Genomic DNA, 24,347 nt, shown 5'->3' with positions numbered 1-24,347 from the left:
GCCATCTGGGAAACACCAGGGTGTTGGTGTTCACAGTTGAATATCAATTAAGATGGTTCCGAAAAAAAAAAAAAAAAAAAAATCCCAAATAAACTAAGCAGTGAGTTTGTCCCAAAAATGGTACTTGAAAATCGAACTGTTTGAGCTATCTACCGTATTTTTCCACATATAACCTGCCACCGCGCATAGCCCACACCCTAACGTACAAGTTCGCCGGCGCTGCATGTACTATTCGCTACACGCAAAATGCCGACCCGTAAAGAGGAGAATGGACGACCATGAAGGAGGGGAGAAGGGAGCTTCAACACGGAGTGGTGGGAAGAGGGTGGGACTCCCTAGGAGATAACGAAACCAAATGGCGGAGAAGTTAGCCTCGAGGTGTGTCTACACGGCAGCATGCGCCGCGCAGCCGTGAAGCCACACCTTCCAGTAAAATCTGCGTATAAACTGCTTCGCAACTTTACTGTTCACATTTTTTGAAATTTTTGGTCTGGTTTATACGCACGAAAATATGGTTTATACAGTAGAACATTGATATAACGAACTTCAATATAACCAGATTGTCTATATATTGACGTATTTAACTTTTCATAACTTCTTGAACGAACATAGCGAAGTGTGTTTATACACGATTTCAGTATAACGAAGTTTCACTGCCACCGCGAAAGAATACCAAGACAATACGTGGAATTTTCCGCAGATGATCAAATGGTTACTTTACAAGTGGCTGCTTGCAAACAGCTCTAAAATCTCGCGCCGCATGACCAAGAGCGGCTGCCAAAACGGAGCAGCGTCACGTTCTATGTAAAGTAAAAGTGCGATAAGATCCTATCGCACACCATGCGCTGCATGCTTTGGGTGTGAGTGAAAACATGCGAGGGTGAGCCGAGAAGGATGGTGGCTTGACGAGTGCCATCTTCCCTGCGCGAGCGAGGAACAGGGGGAGGTGAGCTGGCTCGTGAGGGGGTGGGGTAGGGTGGGGCCATAGCTGCACATGGCTGTCTGCGCATCTGAGTGCATATGCAGCTTGCGCGCTCTGTTTTAGAGGTTATTTGCCACGTGTGCAAGGAGTGGCCGTGCTGAGATGGCATTGCATCATAGGTGCTGTCTTCCCGTGCGTTTAGTACTGGAGGTTGCATAATCTAGAGTTTCGGAGAAGCATTGGAGATAGAGGCAGATGAAGCATTCGCTCCGTGCTGCCGGTGCTTTTATGACATTGCCATCCCACTGCGGGTGCCAATATCGGCCGCGGGGGCAGAGTGGATGCGAGAGCGTGGCTGGCTTCGCTTGATTCGTACCGCTGATGTGAAGATATCATCGGCACGGAATGAAACCGTATCTTTCTTTGCCGACTCTCAAATTCAACAAAATGAATTTTTTTCTCATTCAGACTTGCTCTTTTCAATTGCCCAATAATACGAGAAATTCTGCGGACCCTTCCATGTAAGAAAAAAATTCAGAGCCCTTCCACTACTGTGAAGATGGATGCCAGCGAAGCTGTGACTATGGTGGATTAGCTGTAGTGAATATTGCTATAGTGAATTTATATATTATCATTACTTATTATATTGAGCGTCTTAGGCATGTTCGTCAAAGAGCAAGGACACTGGCGTCTTGTTCTCGCCTGGCGCGATGGCTAAGTAGTGCGTTTGCTGCACCAATTCCACCCCATCGTCATATGCTAGCGTATGAGCCACAGCGTCCATAGCCGCGGCACACTGCACGGCAGGGTCAGGACCCTGTGAGATCGCTCCTGCTCCTGCTGACTCATGCCCACATTTCCAACGCGGGTATGAGTCACACGCGATTTCCTTCCTTCCTTCCTTGTCCTGGCTCATAGCCACATATCCCTGGCTCATACCCGTATATCCAGTGCAGGTATGCACCACACGTGATTTTAGTATCGTTAATCGTGACCTAACTGACGAGCATGTGATGTTATTGATGTCATGACCTATCAGTCATGTTAGTCATCCGTTTTGACACCTGCGCTATGGCACAACTGGTGGGAAACCGCCATGCACATGGAGCCAGACTGCCACGCACATGGAGCCGGAATGCTGCTGATAGTTTTTTTCTGCACGCAGACACGATCCTGTGGGAACTGTAAAATCGATAGGCAACTGTACTTATTTGCTAAAACGTAGAATTTCAATACAACTAAATTTCGATACAACGAAGCAGTTTCACAATTTTACCAACTTAGTTGTATAGAAGTTTAACTGTACTTTGCAAACCTATGTACAATTCCATACACATCTTCAGAGATGGCTGAACTAGTGAAAAGATCTAACACTGGTTGCCATCATTAATTAGTTTCCAATGTTACAGGGCTCAGCAATAATCGTGATTAATATTAGGCTGCTGTTGCTGTTGTTTATGACACGAGTAGCGTAACTAAATCAGCAGTCTTCTATACAGCCTGAAAATTGGGTCATGCAAAAAGACTCATGAAGTGGCCCCCATGCATCACTTGTCATTTTTGCAAGCAAAAGAGTGAATGCAAAAAAAAAAAATGTGATAGAGGAGTGCATTATTTTAGAAGCAACGAGGTGAAAACACAGAAGGTGAGCCTACTCATAATACACATAACTGGTCACACTCGAATACAGGAAAAAAAATATGTTGGAGCCAGCACATGTCACCCATTCACCAAACAACCAAATACCAAAGAAAAATGCTTACAGAGGTCCAGTGCTAGCTGCAAGATTTTCTTTGACTAGTACAGCATTCACACACAGGTCTGTGTCCTCCTTGCCCGGTACGTACAGTGACACTTTTGCACGCTGGAATTCTTCACTGTTTGCTGCAAAAGCAGAAGCAAAATGCAGTTTAGAAACAGTAGCACAAGTGACTAAATTACAAGGTGCACGTAAAAGACTGATGCTTACCATGAACTTTCATCAACAGGTGTTTGCTCAAGGTCAATTTTGACAGTCTTGTGGTTGCCTTCAAAGAAAAGTAGTTGAAGCTCAGCTTTCACAAAACACAGAATCTGAGGCACATTTCTATAAAGATGTGTCAGCCTGAACCAAAGCTACGGTTTAGGTATGTTTTTTAACATGCAGTACAAAATTTTTACAAGCTTCCTGTGGCAGGTTGCACCACTCTGCCTCTTCGATCACTTGAATAATGATTTCCCAATGCTGACTTCAAATTTTCACTAATTAAGTTTTAAAAAATAATTTTGAACATATGTTGCAGCCATAGAAAAAAGAAAATTGAACAAAGGCATGCAGAAAGGCAAAGAAACAACAGTAGTGTTATTACTAAACAACTGGGGCATTATAAGCCTATAACCCCCCACATGATCACACAGGGTTGGGAGGCTTTGCACAAGACTGCATTACCGTATTAATTCGAATATAAGGCAAGGTATTTTCCCAGAATCCTTTGCATCGAAATCACCCCGACAAAACAATAGATAATTTTACTATTTATATTTTGCTGTATCGAGAAAGCGCAAGTTGCAAGAAGAAATCCAAATCGAAGCAGGTGGACTGGTTGCTGCCACGTTGTTGCGTATAATGGCAGAACCAATCACTCGTTGCCGTCGCTCATCGCTTTCGCTCGAAAATCGCATGCACGCGGTTCCACATTAAGGGTAAATTCGCACCGCCGGGAAGCCACATTTAAGGGAAGATGCTACTCGGAAAAACTTTTTTTTTTTAACATTTCTGGCAGCTCCATGAAATTTTCACCATTCACAGAGTTCGAGCTCCTCTTTTTAAATCTGCTCTTAGCTTTTTGATAGCTCATTTGGTCAATTTTTTGCACACCATGCATTTGTAAAAACAATGCATTCTCATGCAAGCTTAGGCGATAACAGTGAGCGCAAGAAAACACTAGAAAATAGCTCATATTGCTCCCAATGAATAGTACAATTCAATAAAGCAAAGAAATATAATGTAGCATTTGTGTTCTAGTCTAGAGAAAAATTCCAACGCTGAGTTTCAGTTTTACCATTCTCAACGAAGAAACTTTTGAAATGACCTTACTGAACACTTTTGTGTAAAGCTCTGGAAGTTGTTTCTTTGAATTCAGGAAATGTTAAAGCATAAGCATGTCAAATTTCATTATGATCAGGCTCCATAAAGTGCACAAGTTCAATTGCACAAACTATGAAAATGCTACAAAATGAACTGAGAAAAACATGTATGAACGTTTAAAGTTAAAAATTGAAAGTTGCAACGCTTGAAAAACGCAGGCTATTTAAAATTATTTCTTGAGCCGTAGCAGCCCAGGCAACCATGGTTATTGGGAGAATGAGGCTTGGCTGAGCTCCTCATGTGATCCGCAATGGTGATGGGCCATGTGTTGTTGGCCGCGAGACGCTAGAAGACGACCCACTTTCGGGCATTTCGGGCAGTTTCCGCGGTCATTGAGTGAGATGTGTTCATCTTTGCTTGTGCGCGCGTGACACCATGCTTGTTAATTTAGTTCGTAAGTGAAATGTTTGCAAATTTATATGGATAAAACTACTATACTTACTTCGTATAGCTGTCGACTAATTTGCTATCGCAATCGATGCTTTGCCTTTCGGGCGAAACTGCCACTTCTTATTCTAAATTCGCCCTTAGCCCTTCGCGAAATGTTGAAATGGCTCAGGCCTCGCTCATATGGGCATAAAAACAGATTAATATTTTTACAGTATACTAGCCCTGGGGACAAAGACGCCCGTCCACTGAACCCGCTGCGGTGCGCCTCCCTAAAATCTAGTTCGCTCACAGCGCCCTCAGCTAGGGAGCACCACGCCGCTCGGCCCACTCAACCCCAGTCTAGTATACTCCAAATACAGCCGACCTAGCCGTTTCTCTACAGCAGTGACAACAACCGGGAGTGGCCGCGCGCGCGCCGGTCACTTGTCCGATCCGCCGAAAAGTCCAGTGATAATTATAAGCACGAAAATCACGAGAAACTCTGTGGGAGGCGCCGTCGTGTGGTCTGCGGAATGTGAACGGACGCATTCTTTTTCGGGGAACGAATCACCTCGCTGGGTCACTGCCGGAGCACACATGCTGAAGCAGTTCTGGTGCAGCATGGCGCAATTTCGGTCAATTTTCTGTGTTTGGCGCAGGAATCTGCGCTTGTATCAAAATGGCACAATTGGCGCAGGAGTCCCACCCCTGAATTCAGTATTTCGGACAATCCCCGCCGAGTCTGAATAATCCATCGGCAACTCTATATCAACTTATATTAGTGTGCATATATAATTTTTTTTTCTGGATCCCCCAACTGCACCCTTGCCTTCTAATCGAATAAATATGGTAACTGTACACTGCTCAGCAATTGAAATGCATTACTCGGACAACATGGCGGTGGACGCTTGTTGTGCCACTGGTGATCTCTGGGTGATCACTGAGGGCGCCGAATGCAGTTAAGATGCATCAAAATGATTCTCACTTTTATGTGACACAAAAATGCATCATGTAAGTGTCACCAGCGCCCACCGGTGGCGCACTAAAAGTGCCGGCAACCACATCGTCCTAGTATCGCGTTTCAATCGCTGATCACTATGCATTCAGCAGGTCGGACCATCAACAGCACCTGCAATGTCAGACCAGATGCCCTGTGTAGTGTTGTGCAAATATTCAAATTTTCGAATAGCAGTTTTGAATATTATGCTATTCGATATTTGCTTCGAGAGCAGTTGTAATATTCGTGCTTTCCAATATGTTGGCAAACAGTTGCGAGTTTGTTTACTGCTTAATAATCAGATCCACTGGCAGCCGTAGCCACCACCTTGGCAATGCTAGGCCTAGCTACTTCGACGTTCGCTATCAAGTTTCTTGCTGTTTGGTGCCGTGTCTTTAATTGAAACAGCTCGCCGCTGTTGACGAACTGAAAGGGCGCCGACTCTGCCTTTGTGATCCTCGCCAATGGCTTCGAAGCTCGGAAAGCACGGCGCGTTCTGTAATGCCAGTTCCCGAAAGTCAGCTTCGCCTCAGTGCAGTAGTGTTACGCGGTGAAGCATACCAAAAGTGGGAAGGGGCAATTGTCACGGGACATGGTATGTATTCACCCGCTATTTCCTATCTCAGTACGAGCACCAATACACCTAACAAGTGTACTGGCAGGTCTTTAAAGCTATTTCAGATGTGCCTGTGGCGAATCGAGCCCTTGGGATCAGTAAAAGGCATGCATTTATGTTTTCGGACTGCCCGATTGTTCGCGACTCCTAGGGAGCCCGAAAAATCTGATGTTGGCTATATTAATTGTATTTTATCAACTCTGTTTAACACCGGGCAAAATAAACCGAGCAACGAGCTCCAGAAATGCAGGTATACGCCGGCGTCATCTTTGCCAATCTTGGCGCCCTGGTTGCCAGCACTCTTTTCTCACCACAGCTGCCGTCCGACACTAAGTTAGAAAAACCAGTTTCAGACCTTTAAATGTTTCTCATAACCTTCATAATTGCTCAGAAACTTATTTGCGAGAAAACTTATAAAAACAGTTTCAAAACATTTAAACTATAATAATCTGAGAAAGCGATGAGTAAATGACATCAACGTTCTCAAGTTATTCCAATAAATAAGTCATACTTGAATTAATTGTTGTCTTATCACAAATTAGTCCACTTAATCATTGCACACATCCAATAATTATCTTGCATGCCACTTTGTGGCCAAGATTTTTAAACAGCAACTATTCGACATTCGATTCGAAAATATTCTGCCAAAATCACTATTCGCTTGGAATTCAAAATCCAATATTCGCACAACCCTAGCCGTGTGCGAATATAGACTGAGCTGTACAAGAGCTTACAATCAAGAGATTCTGCAAGGGGAGTCTCTAGGTAATCGTAGATCTATAGCTTCAATGCATGTGGTCTCATCATGCAACTTACTGACTGCATTTATAGTTACTACAGTTGAACCCACTTATAACAATATTCAAGTGCCATGAAAATTCCATTGTTATAACCGATAATTGTTATAACCTGGCTGCACGAAAAAAATCAAAACAGGGAGATGGCAGAGCTGCTGTGAGAAAAGCATATAATAGTGGGGAGGCCAGTGCACCTCCCCACCACCTTCCTTCATCCGGCTGCTGATTGAGTTGACTCGTTTAACTGTTTAACTATGCTTCCTGCACGCTCCGATCTCTAACAAGCCACGGCTGTCAGCGTTCAAGAATGTCACTGCTATTGACTTTTTTCGCGGAGCAATTTGTTGACGAGAAACGAGATGGCGCTTTCGGCAGCGTGCCATACGTTGCCTCAGCGAAAGCACACGAATACGAAAACATTACCGCTTCTGCCCTGTTTCTGTGCGATCAGCTGTCGGAAATGCAACTGCGTTCGATCATGCACTGTGCTCAATTCATGCTGCAAAATGTGGAGCGGTGAATTGAAGACGTGTGCAGTAGTTGGCTGCAACAATAGTGACTGGCATATTAAGGAATGGAATGAACATGTGTGACCATTAAGTTCACGGACCACTGCTACATACGGACAGCCTTTGTTGCCGGCCCTTCTCGATGTACGACTTTCCTTGTGGATAAAAAAAATTCACTTATCCGCCAGCATTGTATCGCTAACCTACAGAGAAAAGACTTCAACCCCGGAACGCCGGCAACAGTGAGTACCGCTCGTTAAACAATGACAAAGGGACTAGCGCCGCTTCCTGGCATAGTAAGTTTCGCGCACGTTATCTACACACATCGAAGACAACTAGCACCGTAAGCTTACACACACTCTATCACCAATGTATTAAAAATATGTGAATGGGCGCACACTTGAATCAGTGCACCAAAGAATGGGTGACTGCGACTACACCGACAGCACTTGAATGGTCGAAGCTGAATGTTTCGTGACGGTCCACAGGAGTAAGCGAGTTACTAGCGATAATACATCTTTGCTACAAGCTATTACAAAGTACAGAACAGCCACGTTCCAAGCCTTGTGTGCAGCAAGACTAAATTTATTGCAACTGAGCACACCTGCGAGCGATTAGGCAGAAAATAATCAGGTAGTGACCGCACCGACAAACTTCACTGAGTCAGAAACGTGACAAACAACTTTATTTGCCAAATAAAGAACGAAAAGCAAAACACACTGATCCTGATTCAATTCATAATCGGAAAGCTTGGAATACATTTTTAGCCTCGTTTTGGAAGCAGCACCATATACGCTGCTCGCGCCGTTTGGGCAAAAGCTTAATGAGCTTCGAAAGCACTTTTACATGCCCTCTGAACCTGTTGCCAAAGCTTCGTGTCGACCACCCAGTCAGCGTCTGCGATATCTTCCAAAACAGAGGTTTCCTGAGCCGGTCCGGGCGTCATCTACACCCATTGTAAACACGGAGGCAACGGAGGCAGCTGAGGCAAGCAATGGACGTGTCACCACGTGATCAAACATGGCAGCACCACACGGGATCGCTGCAAAAAGGGTCAATAACTGCAAAGCGGGGTCATGGTCGTCAAGTGACATGCGAGCTCCGCCAAGGCATCGCTTTGGTGGCTATTGAAACTCATGAGAGTGGACAAGACGAGAAAGAAGAAGACGGCAGGGCTCCAAAGGCGCGCGCGCTAAGAAAAGCAAGAAAAAAAAGAAAAAGAGGAATCTTGATTTCGTTCGCATCGAACGCAGCTGTCTCGTCTCGTTTCTGCGACATGGTGCCGTGACCAGGATTTAGCGGCTACTCCTCTTCCGACTGGCCACGGACTACCAGAACGACGGACTGGCCACAGAAGACGGACGAAGAGGAGGCCCGAGAGCGAACCAACGGCAGCGAGACGAGACATCGACGGCAAGGAGCGGCACGGACACAGAGGGCGACCAAGATTCGGATGACGTCTCGCCGCTAGAATCTGTAAGCGACCAGCAGTTTCCTCAGTTATTCAAGATGAACAGAGAAGTGATTTTGAAGAAGCGAAAAACGCTGAGGACGCAAATAACAAATCTAGTGAGCGATGCTGAAAAGAAACTGGAGGAGAATCAAGATCCTACAGCGATGTCGCTGATAGCCAGCCAGATTAAAGGTATTGCAGACTCGCTAAAGAAAGCGGACGAGCAGATGGAGCAGTTCATAACGCCCGAAACAGCTGACTCGGAGTTTGCGAAAACAAATGAGTACGAGCTAAAGATAATAAGTGCTCTGCACAACATCAACGCGTACCTTTCTCGGCAAGAAGTACGGCAAACAGCGAGGGAGCAAACCAATTTCAATGGCGAAGCTAGACAATCTCAGCAAGCAACAACAGTGAAGCTACCGAAGCTAGAACTAATGAAGTTTGACGGCGACAAAATGAAATGGCAGAGATTTTGTCGGCAATTTGAAACAGCTGTACACGAAAGAACCGACTTGAACGAAAATCAGAAATTTACGTACCTTCTCTCATCACTAACCGGAAAAGCGGCAGCTGCCGTGGAGGGACTACAATTTTCCGATAGTAACTATAGCAACGCCATTGATATACTCAAGAAGAGGTACGGAAAAGATGACGTGCTGGTAGAAATGCACATGAAAGAACTGACTAACTTGAATACAGTAGCGAGCTGCAACGACATTGACGGTTTAAGAAAGCTGTCACAAAAGGTGCAAGTGCACATACGTGGATTGGAGTCCTTAGGATTGAAAAGCGAGTCCTATGCATCGATGTTGCTTCCGATCCTGAAAAGAGCTTTGCCAGTGGATATGTACATTGGATTCCAGTTAAAACAAAGAGAAGCGTTCAGTGGATCTTCATCACGAGATCAGAATGTGGCTATACGTCAAGAAGATATTCTTAGGCGCTTGATGAAATACATCGAAGATCAAGTAGAGTGCAGAGAGGACTTGTCAACAGAAAGGAGAGAAAGCTACAGCCACAGGGCTGAGAGTAAGCAGCATACAAGAACTGTTAATTTTCAAAGTACAGCTGCAAAGTTTTGCATATTTTGCGACAATACAACTCATTATACTGATGATTGTAGGAAAACAATGCCTTATGAAGACAAGAAAATGAAGCTCAGAGAGGCAAACAGATGTTTCCGCTGTACCAGGCCTCGCCATACTGCTAAAATATGTAAGGCAAACATTAGGTGCAAGATATGTCGAAAATGGCATGCGACGTCTATGTGCCGAAGCAAAGAACTGACAGCACAGTGTACAACATCTACTCTTGATGAAAGTGAAAATCAAGAAGAGAAAACATCTACATGCCAGTTTATGAACAACTCATCAAGTGTATTTCTGCAGACTGCAGTTGTATTAGCAGAAGGTAGAAGGCAGTCATGTTATTGTCGTGTTCTACTGGATACTGGCAGCCAAAGATCATTCATACTGAAAAGCCTATCTGAGAAGCTTGGCTGTAAGGTTTAAGGAAAAGAAAGACTCACGATAGGCTCATTCGGAGGAGGACAAAATGAAAGAGTCATGAATTCAGTTGAAGTTAAACTGAAAAGTATCTCCAGTAGTGAAGAAGTGGTACTGGAAGCACTGGAGGTAGACATAATTTCAAAAGAAAGATTACCGTTCCTGCCTATTTCACTGCAAAAGAAGTATGAAGAGGACGGATTCAAGCTGGCTGACGTTTCATGTAAAGGCACATCATGCATAGAAATTGGAATACTTATTGGATCAGACCAGTATTGGCAAGTAATGACAGGTGGGATCCGAAGACTAGAAGAGAGGTTGACAGCAGCAGAAACCATATTCGGCTGGACAGTACAAGGTGAAGCTAGGATATCAGCAACAATAATGGAGAAGTCAACCGTAATGGTACTTAACGTCAACGTGGATAACTGCGACATACAGACAGAACTCAGGCATTTCTGGAATATTGAAAATCTAGGCATAAAGTGCTCTGAGAAAGAAACCGGGAGAGAAGAGGCAGTGATTCAGCACTTCAAGAGGCACTTAAAATTTGAAGAGAAGCGATATTCTGTCAGACTTCCATGGAAAGATAACGTGGAACTTGATGAAAACAAGAGCGTAGCTATGAACAGATTACTACAACTCACTCGACGGCTACAGAAGGACGAAAGCATACTCCGGCGCTATGACAGTGCTATCAGAGATTATTTAAATAGTGGAGTAGCAGAAGTGGTCGACGAAAAAAGTAGACTGATGACACACTGCTACTACATGCCGCATCAGGCAGTGATAAGGGAAGATCGACAAACCACAAAGATAAGAATTGTATTTGATGCATCTTCATCGTCGACAAAAGGGTTTTCTTTAAACGATAACCTCGAAACAGGACCGAATCTCAATTGTGATCTGGTGCATATGCTGATGAACTTCCGACACCATCGCATAGCAATGACAGCTGATATAGAGAAAGCATTTCTGCAGATTTCAATACACGAAGAAGATAGAGACGCATTGCGTTTTCTTTGGTGGGACAGAATTCCAAGCGGTAGCGACGCAAAAGTCGTGACATGGAGAATGTCAAGAGTTACGTTTGGGACAGCTCCGAGTACTTTCTTACTTGCAGCAACTGTACGAAACCACCTAAGCAAGTTGGAAGATAGCTTTCCGGAAACGATTAAGCAGTTGAAGAACAACATTTACGTCGACGACGTGATACTGGGAGCCAACTCATCAGAAGAAGCCGAAAAACTTTATAAAGAGTCAAAAGATATTTTTCAAGAGGCGTCAATGACACTCAGAAAGTTCAAAACTAATGAGCCTGGATTACAGCGAACTATAGACATACAAGAGGAAAACACAGGCATGGAAACCTCAACCCAGATAAAAGTACTTGGCATCAGATGTAATTACGAGGAAGATAGATTGTACCTCCCATCTTTTGACACAAAGGACATCGATACGAGCGGTCCAATTACTAAGAGGCAAATGCTACAGCTAACAGCAAGAATATACGATCCTCTAGGCGTCTTCACTCCATTCACAGTGACAGCTAAGCGACGAATACAAAACATGTGGAGGAAGGGGACATCTTGGGACGACCCACTACCAGAAGATGAAACGGCGTCGTGGAGGAACTGGATTCAAGAGCTACGATTAATACATGGCTTCAGCCTACCTAGATGGTTTGATATTAACCAAGGCAGCCAGCCTCTTCACACGGATCTCATTTGTTTTCTGATGCAAGCCCGTACGCTTACGGAACAGCAGCCTACTTGATAAATACCTACGAAAACCAAAAACAGTCTGAGCTACTCATAGCAAAAGGACGAATAGCTCCAATGAAAGAAATGTCTTTGCCAAGACTTGAGCTAATGGCTGCGACGTTATCTGCACGCCTCTCTGAATATATCAGAAGAGGATTTGTAAGAAAACTCAACGAAACGAGATATTGGACAGACTCGACCATTGTTCTCAGTTGGTTACGCGGAAAGAAAAAACGAGACAATTTTGTCGAAAACAGAGTGAAGGAGATAAAGGAAAAAACGAAACTGTCAGAGTGGAATTACGTTGCAAGTGAAGAAAACCCAGCTGATTTGATGACTAGAGGTGTAAGCGCAGAGCGTCTGATAAACTCAGAGCTATGGTGGCATGGTCCAAAATGGTCAGTTCTGAAAAAGAAAAATACAGAACAAACAGAAGCAGAAGACGACACTGAGCATGGTGAAAGTTATGCGATTAACACATGCACCTCAAATACGGCAGTGATTGACGCGGAGAAGTATGGCACATACATACGCTTACTCAGAGTCACAGCTTGGGTTCTCAGGTATATCCGGAATATACGAAAAAAGAGACCGATCATCGGAGATCTGAGTTTTGAGGAACTGAAGAATGCTGAGACGACAATAATCAAGCTAGAACAACAACATATAAGAGAAAACATAGTACAGAGCAAGAGCATTCCTACGAAGACAACAAGGATGTTTCTTCATGGTACGGAAGTCTTTGAAGACGATCAAGGTCTGCTAAGACACAAAGGTCGGCTACTTCAAAGTGGATTATGATACAACGAAAGACATCCTATTGTGCTGCCAAAGTGGACGGCTGGTACAAAGCTGCTGGTACGCCATATCCATCAACTCACGCTGCACGGAGGAATAAGCGTCACATTATCACAGCTTCGAACTAAGTACTGGATAATACAAGGAAGACAGCTCGTGAAGAAGATAATTCATGGATGTCTAAAGTGCCAACGATTTGACGCTAGACCACTACACCAAGAAACAGCACCACTTCCTGCTGACAGAGTCAACGAGCGACAACCATTTGAAGTGATCGGAGTGGATTTCGCGAGTCCGTTACTTGTAAAGGACGCGATGAAAGGCACTACAACACAGTATGTTGCAATATTTGTATGTGCTACCACACGAGCTGCACATCTCGAAGTTGTGGACAACACGACAACAGAAGCATTCTTACATGCATTCCGAAGATTTACTGCGAGACGAGGGCTATGTTGCATCATTTATAGTGACAACGCAAGGACGTTCAAGAAGGCCAACAGAGACATCAATCGTATGATAAAGGAACTACAGAAAGAAGTCTCCAAAAGAGCAAGCCAAGGGGATCAAATCAAATGGAAGTACATCGCAGAACAAGCGCCTTGGTGGGGAGGCTTTTATGAAAGAATGGTACGAAGCATGAAATCAACAATGAGGAAAGTTATTGAAAAAAGACTGTTATCAAGAGAAGAGATGCAAACACTAACAACTGAAGTTGAAGCTGCCCTTAATAACAGACCGTTGACCTATGTATACAGCGAACCAGATGAACCTCTACCTATTGTGCCGGCTGATATAATAGGTGGAAAGCATAGGATCAAAGACAGTATAGAAAGTGAAAAAAAGATCAGCATAGAAGAAATGTGGAGAAATAAGCAAAAAATTACGGAAGATTGGTGGAAGAGATGGAACAAGGAATATCTGAAAGAACTGAGAGAGCAGTGTAATGCAAGAAATGACAGTGAACCAAGGAGATATCGTTTTGATCGGTGCACGTGCTCCTAGATCCTTCTGGAACCTGGCTAAGGTCATTGAAGTATATTCTGGAGTCGACGGGAAACCACGCTCCTGTCTCTTAAAATCCAAAGGAAAACTCGTTCGGAGACCTGTTCAACACCTATACACACTCGAAGGTTGCTTCCACTGATGAGAAGGAAACTTTTCGCGGCCGGAAGCTATTGAAACTCATGAGAGTGGACAAGACGAGAAAGAAGAAGACGGCGGGCTCCAAAGGCGCGCGCGCTAAGAAAAGCAAGAAAAAAAAGAAAAAGAGGAATCTTGATTTCGTTCGCATCGAACGCAGCTGTCTCGTCTCGTTTCTGCGACAGTGGCCTCAAAAGGGGCCTTTTAAAAAATACGAGAAGGTTGCCGCGACAGTCTCTCAGCTTGAGAAATCTACAAGAAACGCTGGGGCGAGATCGCCACAAGCATCTCGCCGCACACTTCTCATGGACTTGCACGAGAAAACCCCATGACCGTCAGCCTTGCTTGCTTGACGCGAAAACGAAGCCCTAGAGGGACTGAATCATCTGCAGGGCCTCCTGCGAGGTCAACATTGAGGCAGCCTGTCCTACCACGTCATTGCTGCCGCCGTCACTGTTATCCGATGTGAGCACATTCGGGACAATCGCCTCATCGGTTAGAAGCCCTTCGTTTCCAAATATATAGCAGTTCGCTTTCTTTTCACCGGCAACATCGTGCATTGCCGATGATCAGCGGGCAGTTCAGCCATTTTCCGTTTCGGCGGTGAGTGGAACTAGGCTGCGAAACGGGCGAAACCCCGTGGCCTGGAATGACTTCGACACAACCAACAAAGACGAGCATGAGCGACTTTATCCGTCGGCAGAAATTCGCAGCATAGAGTAAGAAATTCAACTACCGTAAAATACCGATCAAGCGCCCCCCCTCGATGTGAGGATAATGCAGGAATGTTGGGGAGGGGGCCCTTGTTCGGTACTGCCACAAAATGCAAGATGGCGGCCAAAAATGCTACCCCCCCCCCCCCCCCCCAGATAAAAATGCGGAGTCGAAAAAAAAAAAAAAAAAACGGAACCGAAAGAAAAGGACGACACACACAAAGTGCACTAGGTAGAACTAAAGCTCTTTATTCATTCATTTAATCGCTTTCGAAGCCGTCAAATGAGTCTTCAGAGTCCGATGCGAAAACGAGGCCTAGGCACTCTGTCTGCAAGCCCTCGTGAAGTTCTGGGGCCACGGCGCCGATGTCACAAAGCTGGTCATGCAGCTGACCATCCTCGGAACCGTCGAGCGCGTTAGCAATGCTGCACCCTTTGAAGGAGCGCGCGACAGTCTCTTCCGTGACAGCGGCCCATGCCTCTGACACAAAGTCAAGGGCATCCTGTCGCGACGGCTTCCTTAAATTGCCTTTCGGCGTTCTTTCCTCTTTTCTGATGAAGCTTTCCCACGTACGGCGAAGGTTGGCCTTAAATGGCCTATTCCAGAACACGTCAACTGGTTGCAGTAGGCTTGTGCAGCCTGCAGGCACGTACACGACGTCTGTGTCGCGCTCGTCTAAGGCGTCCTTTGTTGCCTGCGTTTTGTGGATGGGTGCCTGATCGAGCACAAGTAGTCGCCGCACGTCATCGCTGTTTGGCCCCCACACCCTGGTCAGCCACTCCTGCAGCTTGTCCGATGTCATCCATCCATTTTTTGATGCGGTGACGCGGACATTTGCTACGAAAAGAAAAATAAATAAGTTAGCGGTAATCACTGTGATCGAGCATCTCCGTTATCGTTACTCTCCGCTTTGAAAGCAAGCAGAAAATAACTTTGTGCACAACGGTAATCACTCACCTGGTATGCGAAGACTCATGAATGCCTTGGGTGGAATCCTTCCGCTCGGTTCCTTGAGAATTACGAAAGCTGGGAGCTTGTGTCCACTTGCGCATGCTGCCAATGCAACCGTGAAGCCCTTCCGGGCGCAACCAGTGTTGGCTATCTGCACAGTGCTCTCGCCGACCACATTGTTCGTCCTGTTTGCCGCAGAGTCCATTCTGACCATCGTCTGGTCCATATTTGAAATGTTGAAGTGGGTGTAGTCGTGGCGTATACGGAGAGCGTTCACGGCAGAGCGAAACGCCTTTGCCGCTTCCGTGAAATCTTCGGGTGTCTTTTGGCTTTCGTTGGTGGCTTGGCGCATTGTAACGCCGAACCGCTGTTTCCATCTCTTGATGTACTGGCTTGATGCAAGAAAATTTCCCAACTGCAAGCTGTGCGCAATTTTAACAGCTTCTTCAGAAAGCAGTCTGTTACTTACAGCACGCCCTGCGCTTCTTTCTCGCTCTAGAAATTCAAAAAGAGCGTCATCCACTTCTTCGCTGAACACCGGCGCTCCATTGCTCAACTTCCGCCGAAGCTTGGCCTTGCCAAAGTTCTGCTGCAGCAAAGTCTCGTACTTCTTCTCCCACTCGCGAATCCTCTTTCTATCTAGACTGAAGTGGCGAGCTGTCGCGTGCACATTCTTTCCGTTGTGGCGATGCCATTCCACGACTTCGATTTTCTTTTTCACTGTGTATGAGTGCATGTCGCGAAGTCACAGCCACATGTGGCACAGCAAAACAACAATAAAATGGTGAGCGTCGCCAGTGTCAAGGTTGCCAGTGTAGGTGGCCCGTTCTTGGATTGGATTTCGGATTAGACAAGAACGTAGCCAGAAGCATGGTTTTTGGCACGGTTTCGGTTTCGAAAGTTCCGGGGCGAGTCGCCAGAGAATTGGGGGGGGGGGGGGGGGGGGGGGGCGCTTGTTCGGTAGTAAACGATAACTCGAAATTCTCAGATTATGGGAGGGGGGCGCTTGCACGGGTGGGGGCGTTTGATCGGTATTTTACGGTATGTTCACAGCAAGAGCAGCGGCCAGCGCTATCTGCTATCAGTGCAGTTGGCGCGGGCCATTCTTATTTTCGGAGGGTGGTGCGGCGTAGATCTATGGGCGCAGCTCATTCGTATTCGAAGGGGTGGAAGGGCGACAGGAGAGAGGCGCACGAGGCTGGCGATGCGATGGCTGGAAAACAGCGCGCGGCGACGTGCAGAGGCCTGCATTTCTTATTTTCTTTTCAAGGATTTCGCATTCCATTCTTTCGGCACGGACAGCCAGCAGCCAGACTTTGTTATAAGCGATAATGTGGCACAGGGTCATTGTAGTAAGCGGGTTATTTCACCATAGAAAACATATGAAAGTTGATGGTGTAGCGGCTTCTCATTGTTATAATCGATATATTATTAAAACCGGTATCATAAGTGGGTTCGACTGTATACTTGCTTCATAACTTGATCTATCCTAGCATGATACAGGTTGGGCTTCAGTTCAGATTTGCAAAGAGAAAGTGAAATTTCATCACGGCTTGCCCGACTTGCCACAAGTAAGATCAGACAGGAAGCTAATGACATACCTCGTCAGACCACGAATCCGAAACTGGGGCCAAATCAGCGAGTGTCACGGGAATAGCCTGGATAGGAAGGTGCATGTACTTGTCCGGTATGCGGCGAACCCACATAATAGGCACCCGTTCCTGATTTCCGTAGTCGACATAGAACACATCCACATGAGACTTCCCATGTAGGCTGACCACACGACCGCGATACCACAAGTGGTCATGAGGAAACTTCGCCAAGCAGACCATACCTGGATTTTCAAAGAAAGCAGGGACAAAGACACAAGGTGAGGCTTCTTGCAATGAATGAGAACCCACGCAACAGCTGCTCAGCATGTGCTGCTTATGAAATGCTTTCGCGTGTACACACAGCGTTTTTATAAAAGGAGATGTGCAAGCACATGGCCTGCGTTCCATGTTGGCTGCTTATGGTGTGGCCAGCATGTGACCAGGAAAGGATCAACAGCTTAGAGCCATGGCTACGTTCAAATAAAGAAAGCTCAAATTGGCAGATGTAGCTGCCGCTAGCACCTGAAAATCTCTCCGTTACGAGTTACGTAATGGCGCCCCGATAAGCACCCACTGCGAATCGCAGTACACGTGCTGACATGTTTCTTTTCATTACGGTGCTCGCTGTACATGCACTACTTAGAGAGACATGAAACTAAACCAGTTTAGGCTGGCAAAGTGTTCCAAAAGTCTAGTTTCATTCTTTTGGCAGGAAAAGGTTGGCTAGTGCTAGAAAAACAAAACTAGCACTTCTCTTTCCTGAATTTCATGCCAACACCTCTGCCTGGTACAGTATAGACCACTTATAACGTAACCGCTTATAGTGTTGGACCGGATATAGTGTGGTCTTTTCAGACTCCCGTTAATTTTCCCGTAGCACTCCATGTATACACGTATCGCTTATAGTGCAGTTGCGGGAAACGAAATACCGGTTACAGTGCGGCTGCCTGGGAGTACGGAAGTCAGCGGACACGGCGAACGCTTCCCTCAAACGGGCGCCCCAAGGAGTGCTCGAGGAAGAAAAAGAGACGAAGTGGAGGAGAAGGGCACGTGGTGCGAACAAACAGCCAGTGAGGCTGAAACCAGAATCTTGAGTGCGAGTCGTGAAATATCACGGCGCGCATAGCGAGCGAGCGCCACGAAACTGCCAACGCTCGCTTCACGATAACAGCAGTAAACGAAACTTCAGGGAGCGGGCAGCGCCGGCACATCACGGCGAAGGGTGCACACGGAGACCGTGGAATGTGAGGGAGGAGGGTGGCAGGGAAGTGGATTTCGCCTCGGCAACTCCGCCGCTTCGGTGCTCCCCTCGCCCTCCCTCGTAGCTCCCTCACTTTCGACTGTCGCCGTGCGCGCGCCGCCACTTCAGCCGGCCCGGCGCCAGCTCGCGGAAGTTTTGTTTTCTGCCGTTATCGGAAAAGCGGGCATTTGCCGGCGTGAGCAGTTTCGTTGGCCGGCCTGGGACAGCGCCGCTGCTTTCCTCTGCGCCGTAGCCGCAGCGTGCAAGGAAGCATAAAGGAAGCATAGTGCAGTCTTTTCAGACTCCCGTTAATTTTCCCGTAGCACTCCATGTATACACGTATCGCTTATAGTGCAGTTGCGGGAAACGAAATACCGGTTACAGTGCGGCTGCCTGGGTTCACTGCCATTTTCTACACGTGGCTACGGTAGCGTGGCTGAGGTGTCGGCATGTACACGCATGTTCCGGCGCAACACAGAATCGGCGACCTTGCCATTTGAGAGAGAGCGAAATTTCCGCTGCATTTTTTTTTTTTTTTTTCGTTCGCGCGCAACATTGAGGGGTCTCTCCTAAGCTTTTACTCTATGGCGGTGCCGGAGCAATGCCGGTCAGAGGCGCGGCCGTGTGATTTGGTTAGAATTAATGAGATTCGACTGTAAATTGAATACAAACGTTCTAGCCGCATTCCTCGACTGTCGCATACACGTGGCGGCTCGGTGCACATGTTTTGCATATGTGCGGGCCTTGAAAATTGTTGCTTTGGTTATAGTGCGGTACCGCTTATAGTGCGGATATTCGCGACTCCGGCGACTTACGTTATAAGCGGTCTGCACTGTATTATGTCACCAAGACATCACAGCTTCAATGTAGCTGCTCCAATTGGGGCCGTTTCACTGCAGGAAAATGTTCTCAAACTTTGCAAGATTCAGTTTTTGGATTCCTAAGAATGCGATGCGGTCCTTTGTTATCAATGAACAATTAACTAGACCTGAATAGACACTGTTAAAATCCATGACATTATGTGGAGCTAGTGCATAAAATTGTGCCTCCTCTCGTGATAAGAGCAGTTGCTTTGCTGGTTTTTTGCATGAACCCAATTGACAAATGTACAGCTTAATTATTGTTCCAGGAAGAGACGATGACAACAACTGTAGAAATCTGTTACTGTAATTGTGCACACTACAGTGGGCCACACACACCACCTATTAGGACTTAAATTGAAGATAGCACAAGGTGCTATGAATTACAAAAGTAAATAATGTAAACATAATAACAATAAGGTACCGCATTCTAACTCAAGCACACTGTTGCAACTGGTATGGGAAGAGCACTAGTAGACGTCAATGTCCACTTTCGCTTCTCTATAGGCAGCTCACTATACGAGATCTGCTACATGTGCAATTAGCAAAAAAGCAACAGCCTGGCCATGAAAGGTTCTGGACAGTACAGTGTAGACCGCTTATAACGTACATAAGTCGCGGGAGTTGTAAAAATCCGCGCTATAAGCGGTACCGCATTATAACCAAAGCATGCTTTTTTCGGCTTTTGCTTATGCCAAATGAGCAACCCACTTTTCAAACGCAATTTATGACTTATTTCACCCACACATACATGCAACACAATCGCAACACAGCACAGAAACCAAGTTCTCTGGACAAGTGCGGCATCAGCAGAAGAACGCTGTTATTTTCGTCTGAAGACTGGTCTTCACGCGCACGCCCACGGTCCCACTATTGAAAAAAAAAAAAAAAAAGTAGTGCGCTACCGATCTACCCCGGACGCTGCTATAGTGATGAAAACACACGCCCTCCTTCCTCCAAAGTCCCTTCTCCTCTTTGTTTCGCGTTTCACTTTTTGTTTCGCGTTTCGCCGCTGGTCCCCACGCTCACGCCCATGCTCCCACTCCTGAAAAAAAAAAAAAAAAAATGCTGCATGCTGCTGTATGCCGTATGCGCGAGTGAAAGCGCGCAAGGGACGCATGCTTTTACGGAGAACGAACTTACGGCGGAGAGCAAACGCGACGACTCTCGTCGTGCGGAAGGCCGTGGGGGAATGAGAGGGAGGGAGTGAGGGGAGGTGACGTTTAGATGCGGCATTCAATGTGTATCTTGGAACTGGGCGCAACGGGAACTGGCGACTTAATCTCCCACACGAACGGGAGGGAGGGGGCGCGAATTTTGCCACTGCGTACTTGTACTTTGCACGGCCGAGGGCTGTCGCCCGCACCGTATATTGAAAGCGACCTCCACACGGCTCTGAACTTTGTATGCGTTTCCGTTGAAGCGATAGACCACACGAACCTTCGGTTGCTGCTCCTGCCGCGCTTGCTCACGCCAACGTTTTTAGAGTACTTGTCTGCGGTCATCGAGTGCAATCCATTCATGTTTGCTTGTGCGCACTGACACCACGCTTGTTAATTCAGTCAGTAAGCGGATGTGTCCAAGTTTATGAAGGCTATAAAACTACTATCCTTACTCCGCATACTCCACTAGTAAATTTGCAATCGCAATTGATGCTTCTTTTGGGGGAAACTGTGACTTCTTGTTTCGCTTTTCGCCACTGGTCTCCACGCCCGCACCTGCGCTCCCACTCCTCCGCGTTTGTGCGCCCGGCAACCGTGCGGCCGTGCGGGCCGTGCTCAAGGCCTCCTAGCAAAGGCCGTGCTCCGTGCGCCGATTTCATGGTCGCGCGCGTAAAATAACCGCACTATAACCGGTATTCTGCTTCGCGCACCTACGCAATAAACGGTTCACCTATACATTGAGTTCTATGGGAGAACTATCGGTGGTCAAAAAAACCCACCCTATAACCGGTCCCACGCTAAAAGTGGTTACGTTATAAGTGGTCTGCACTGTTTCTGGTGGCTGAAACACTCAAAGCAGGGAACTTCCAAAGGTCAAATTATGAAGAATGCAGTCCGTGGTAGTTCTTTGGTAGAATAAGTAATTTACAATGAATGAATCAATGAATCAATCAATCGGCTGATCCAAGCACAGAAGTGTACAGCACTTACCAACTTCAGGTGAAAATAATATGTCCAACTCGGTGCTTTCTACGTTGCAGAAATGCTGCAATTCTCCAAGCATTTTCTGCATCCCTTCCACAGTGGAGCCAAGCTATAGAGAGGGAGGCAAGAAAAAACTGTCAGCCCTTCCACTGGGGTGGAGATGGAAGACCAGCGAAGCTGTACTATGGTGGGAATTATGTATTTCCAATTATGACTATTAAGATGTGATGGTGTAATTGGTTATTGAACTATTAAAGAATGAGAAATATATAAGATCCGGTGGTTTTCATTTGTTTAGTGACCACAGAGACCATGGCCTTATGGTCGATAGGGTACACCGCCATAGGGTCTACGGCAAAGGTTGGCATGTTCTTCATAAACACGTCACCAACGCCGCGTGCGTTCGGTGCGAACTGCGGGCAAAACGCCACTGCCATCGACAACAGTTCTGCGCGTTGTTTGTGTGACTGCACACAACCGCTGTCAAGACGCTGGCGTGAGCAAGCGCGCCAGCAGGAGCAGGCGAAGGTTCATGCGGTCTATCGCTTCAGCGGAAACTGAGCGGCGAAAGCACAGCGCATACAAAGGTAGGAGCCGTGTTGCAGATCGCTTTCAAGATACGGTGCGCAACCGGCCGGTGCCGCGCAAAGTACAAGTTGCTCGCAGAGCAGAAGCCGCAACCCCTCCCTCCCACGCTGCCTTCCTGCTGTCCTCCTTTTGCGTGGGAGGTTGAGTTGCCAGTTCCCTGTCGCTCGCTGCATTGTTCCTCCAAACAAACGGCACACGGCCGGGCCATGGCGAGTCGTAAGGGCAACTGATAAGAGTGCGAGCGCGAATGTTTACGAGACGGAACGGCTACACGCCGTTGTCGACACTGTTACGGGATAGGCGGGCGAGAGCCCAGAGAGAGTCTGAGGCACAGGCGGCAGAGGCCGGCAGGGCTGCGCACATGCACCACAGTGGGAGAGCGGGCATGCACACGCACATTCTAGGGTGCCTCGATGCCCTCCTCGCCCACTGCTCCCCTTCCACTGGGAAGTCTCGCTTGCTTTCCGCCGTGCGTTCGCTCCCCGTGAAAGCGTGCGTCCCTCACCCTCGCACACCTACAGCATACGGAATATGAGTTTTTTTCTACATCGGACGCAACCATCGAAGATTGAGCCTTTGACAGCTTAGCTGTAAAAATTTAACTCGCAGCGAGAGATAAAAGGAAAGGAAAAGAGTCTACCAAATGCTCGTATGGTTCGCTACCCTACATAGAATAAAGGGGTTAAGGGGACAAAAAGAAAATCAGAGAGGGAGAAGGAAGGAGGCACTAGAACTGCACACAGGTGGTACTGCACAAAATGCCTGCAATTGACCACTGAAGGCAACAGACAGCACAAACTGTAGCAGTGCCCACACTGCTCTGTGAGATAGCAACCCCCGAGGCCATGGTCCAAGATTCTTACTCTCTGAGAATGCTCTAGCATCCAGCTAGTTCAGCGCTGCCTGAAGAAGACTGTGCTGCTTGACGTCATAACAAGAACAGAAACAATATGAGTTCGAATGCCTCTTCAATGGCTGCACGGGTTGTACATCAGTGTCTGCTTTGGCTTCCTCCTTCAGTCAACACCAGATGCGAAAGGCATTAGCATTTCAATAATGCAAAGGAGAATGCCCGCCACAGCAAGGTTACCCTTTATGATGAGCTCCCTTGCTATCGCCTGCAGCCACAGTTCTTTTGCATTCAGGTTGTGAGATAAGCAAAGCACAGACATGATGCACGTGACAGAAATTAGGATACCGTATTCATTCGCGTATAACCAGCACCCCAATTTACAACAGCGAAGAAATCTTAAAGTATATCTGCGCATACATTTCACGAAAATAACTTATCTAATGCTAAAATATTTGCAAAAACAGTCTCCATTCGCGGATGCACGGCTTTTCATCCATGTATCTTCGGCCAGCTCCATTCGCATATTCTTCGGCAATGCTGACAAAGCTGGATTCATAGGTCGGATGTTATCGCAGACAAATCAATCACATGATATGTGACATGAATCAGATTACTTCGCAGTTAGCAAAACATGACCGAGCTGAAAAATCCCAACGGTGATTTGGCTCACTGCCGTATCGTGAAGCACTTTGCACGGACCGAAGGAGCATCGCGGGAACTAGTGACGCATTTGCCACGCTGCCATGAAGCCCCACTTCAAGGCGGAATTCACATATAAACCGCAACCCGACTTTGCTGTTTTTTTTTAAATTTGGTGCAGGTTATACGCGCAAAAGTATGGTAGTTAATTTTATGGTCAGGACAGGCTACGAAGGAGCAAACCAAAGAACTGCATAGAAAAATAGAAAAAAAAAACTTTTGCCAACTCTCAACTGACAAAATTGCAAGTCGGCATTTGTCTGCCCTTTTCTTTCATCATTTTCACTAGTGATGCGCTATTTAAAAAGACACTAAAATGAGTGGCAATTGTGGCTATACGCTGCAAATCCTGTGCACCACTCTGGTGTGTTCCAGAGCTCTGATCTAATTACAAAGTGCAGAAGTAGAAGAGACAGCCGGCGACATCACTGGCGCTCATGCAAAATGCTACACTAAGGAGCTAATAAAGCACATGTGACTGGTTGACCTATGTACAGTGGAATCTCGATGAAACGATCACGGCTAATAGAAATTTCCAGATGATACAAATTTTTCCGTGGTCTCGGCCAAGTCCCATTACTTTGCAACGTGCTAGAGAACGGTTGTTACGAACAAATGTCTCCCCACCGACGGCCGCGAAAGAAAACAGCGCGAGTCACGCGCTTTCTCCCTTTCTCTTTTGGTGCGGACGCGTGGACGCG

At 46.6% G+C, this 24,347-nt stretch overlaps 1 protein-coding gene across 3 annotated transcripts in view; it reads right to left on the bottom strand.

Annotated features, from left to right (window-relative positions):
• LOC119461435 (RING finger protein 17) overlaps positions 1 to 24,347 on the bottom strand; it is a 110,967-nt gene that overhangs the window by 24,968 nt on the left and 61,652 nt on the right. For all 3 annotated transcript variants that reach the window (XM_049672642.1, XM_049672640.1, XM_049672641.1), the window contains exons 22-25: positions 21,513 to 21,615; positions 17,269 to 17,501; positions 2,892 to 2,949; positions 2,686 to 2,806 (exon numbers count right to left, since the gene is read on the bottom strand). In XM_049672642.1, coding sequence (XP_049528599.1) covers positions 2,686 to 2,806; positions 2,892 to 2,949; positions 17,269 to 17,501; positions 21,513 to 21,615 — 515 coding nt within the window. The remainder of the gene's footprint in view (positions 1 to 2,685; positions 2,807 to 2,891; positions 2,950 to 17,268; positions 17,502 to 21,512; positions 21,616 to 24,347) is intronic.

This window comes from Dermacentor silvarum, chromosome 8, assembly GCF_013339745.2.
Source record: "Dermacentor silvarum isolate Dsil-2018 chromosome 8, BIME_Dsil_1.4, whole genome shotgun sequence".
NCBI classification, from domain to species: domain Eukaryota; kingdom Metazoa; phylum Arthropoda; class Arachnida; order Ixodida; family Ixodidae; genus Dermacentor; species Dermacentor silvarum.
This window is presented reverse-complemented; position numbering and strand designations above follow the sequence as displayed.